At 31.0% G+C, this 2,825-nt stretch overlaps 1 protein-coding gene across 1 annotated transcript; it reads right to left on the reverse strand.

Annotated features, from left to right (window-relative positions):
• LOC109330250 lies at positions 1,893-2,487 on the reverse strand. Its single transcript, XM_019564364.1, has one exon. The coding sequence runs from the start codon at positions 2,338-2,340 to the stop codon at positions 2,107-2,109; it is 234 nt and encodes a 77-aa protein (XP_019419909.1). The 5' UTR covers positions 2,341-2,487; the 3' UTR covers positions 1,893-2,106.

Genomic DNA, 2,825 nt, shown 5'->3' on the forward strand with positions numbered 1-2,825 from the left:
TATTTGTTCCACATAGCATAAAACAGTATCTAACTACACTCACTCAAATATTGGATTCATGTGGATGTCATAATCTAAATATACAGAACACATTTGTCATTTATTTCATGATCTTTTTCAAAAAACTTATGGTTCAAAAGTACATAATTATGTCTTTTAAAGGAGGAGATTTTATCCCCACACCCACCTCCTTTTCGAAGACAAGTTCAAATGCATCTGAAAAGCAACCATCTTATGATGAAGATTTGATATCCCGAACCTATCCCCAACGCTGTCCCTAATCAATTATAATGAAGTAAAAATTGATAAAGTTATGAATATTAAAAAAATTTAATTGACATGACATAATATGATTTGTTTGGAACAAACTTTGGACATTAGATCCTTGTCCACTCTCTTCTTAATCATACAACAAATTAGTACATTTGCTACCCCATTATAATTATTGTCAGTTTGTGCATTTATATCACGTTCCTTTGGCCCAGCAGTTGAGAAACCCCAGACAAAACCAATAGTAAAGATTTAAAAATTATAGTTTTGTGAATATATATAATTTATGATAGAAGCGTTATAATATTATTTGATCATGGACTCTACCTAGCAATACTAAAACTGTAGTGTTGTTGTGCAGAACAGATAACTTCAAATCAGATTCCATCAATTTACATAAGGACAAGAGTTTTCAAGTTTCAGATCAATTGACCAGGCTAAGATAGAATCTTAAGCCTGAGTAAAATAACAGACCTCTACAAACTTTTCATCATATATGTGAGCTGATATATTTCTATACTATATCTTATTAGCATATTATGGATTGAAATTCTGTGAGAACTAAGAAATTAAAATATAATTGAGTAGTAGTATTCCCTATAGTGGAAGTAACTTTGCACTTAAAAGCCAGAACTTAGAACCTTTTGATTCCAATTTCAAAGGTGAACAGAAAGCTGGAATGATATTCCAATGTGCACTGTGGTAACTTATCATTGAGATGTACACTTTTTTTAAATGATTCCATATAACCATTGCCAATGGTTTCCAAAGTGAACTCCAAAATAAGCACTAGAATACAAACTTCATGCTAGTAATATTGTATCAATGTCATGTTTTGTTGATCTGTATCTGATTTAAACTATTGATGTATTATGCTGATTAGAACAAACAGAAAAATATATTTCTGTCTCATTCTAGCATGTACCAAATGTTACCTAAGTTAGAAATCTGCACGATTAAAAATAGTTAACATCAAACTATGGTTCAAGAAGACCTCAAGTTCTAAACCATGTGCTTCATAGAAATTTCTTAGTTCCATTAATGGGAAGTGGAGTTTACAACAACCAAAACAAGAAAAGAAATAAGAACAAGATAATTAATCACTTATAGAGTTATAGTTATTCATCTCTTAATTAATGAAGTCAAGTCATCCTCTTGTTTACATCCATCTCAAGTTCTCACTAACATTTTTGAGATGTTTGTAAAGATGAAAGATGAAAAATAAGTGAGACAGATATTATGATTTCTTGTAAGAGAAGATATCAAATTCGAGTTGTAGATATAACATTGCTCTTTTAAATTATAATAATTATGGTGTTTTAATAATAAATCATGGAAATTCTTATAGAACATGCATCAAAATTGTATGCTATGAGAGCTCACCTCCATTTTCTTATGAGATTTATATACTTACATGGCATGGAGTAGCCATATAAATAAATGGAGGTGAGAGTAAAGGGAGAAAAAAGATATGAAAACAAATCATACTTAATGGTAATAGCAATGAATGACTTTTTACATTATTAATGACCACAAAAGTTAGGATCTCAACCTTCACTAAATCACTACAAACAAATAAAGGAACAAGTACAACATTACATTTAGCGTGTGTTTGCAAGTTTAGTTTTGGAGTGGAAGGGAATGAAAAGAAAAGCTTCAGAACCATCTCACCAGTGTATTTCATGCTCACAGCTTTCCATTCTCGTCTAAAACTCAAGTCACAAACTAAGGGCAGAGAAAAAGAAAAGTGAGGTAGGTAACTAACTGGTCTAAGTTGTTGGAAAAACCACTAGTTGAAGGAATGAAAAGATAATAATGAAGAAGATATGAGATATTTCAAGAAGCATATTGGTGCTCAGAGTCAGTAACATTGTTGGCATAGAATTTAGCAATGAAAGCAGAAGCTTTCTTGTCAATACCAGGCTCAGCAACCCAACGTTCTTTGTCTTCATCACTTGCAAATATCCTTCTGCTACTTTCTTCATAATAGTACTCATAATCTGTACTTCCACTGAAACAGGACTTGTACATGCCACATAAGGAGAAGGAAGATATTTTCTTTCCTGTCATGATAATTGTCACTTCAATTCTCTTCTTTTTCTTCTACCTTTGTATTTGGATGAAGATTTGCAAATTTCAACACTCTTCTTGAATTCTAAGATACCCTACTAAGGTGAAAGTCACTTTTGGCTTGGTTGGCTGGTATAGCATGGAGTAGCAGTACTTGTATTTATACAAGACAGTGACATGCTAGTAGGAGATGTACATGAGCAATAACATTCTTTCATGGCATATAAAGGTTTAACACCATCTCATCCACTTCTAAACAATTTAAGCTTTCTTCTTCACACTTAGAATACTCAATACATGCATTTGACAAATATTTTTTGTCCAAGATTTTATTTCATACATTATTCTATGTCAATAAAAATATGTCATATCAATTAAAAAATTTAAACTTTTATCGTTATTGATATTTTTATTTTTATTATTATTAGTGTATAATAAGATAAATTTTATGATATGAGATAACACAATTCTATTCTAGATGCACC

The sequence above is a fragment of the Lupinus angustifolius genome, chromosome LG16, assembly GCF_001865875.1.
Source record: "Lupinus angustifolius cultivar Tanjil chromosome LG16, LupAngTanjil_v1.0, whole genome shotgun sequence".
In the NCBI taxonomy this organism is placed as follows: domain Eukaryota; kingdom Viridiplantae; phylum Streptophyta; class Magnoliopsida; order Fabales; family Fabaceae; genus Lupinus; species Lupinus angustifolius.

Excerpts from the sequence above, each read along its gene's own strand:
- LOC109330250 (XM_019564364.1), bottom strand. The coding sequence starts at position 2,340 with ATGACAGGAAAGAAAATATCTTCCTTCTCCTTATGTGGCATGTACAAG.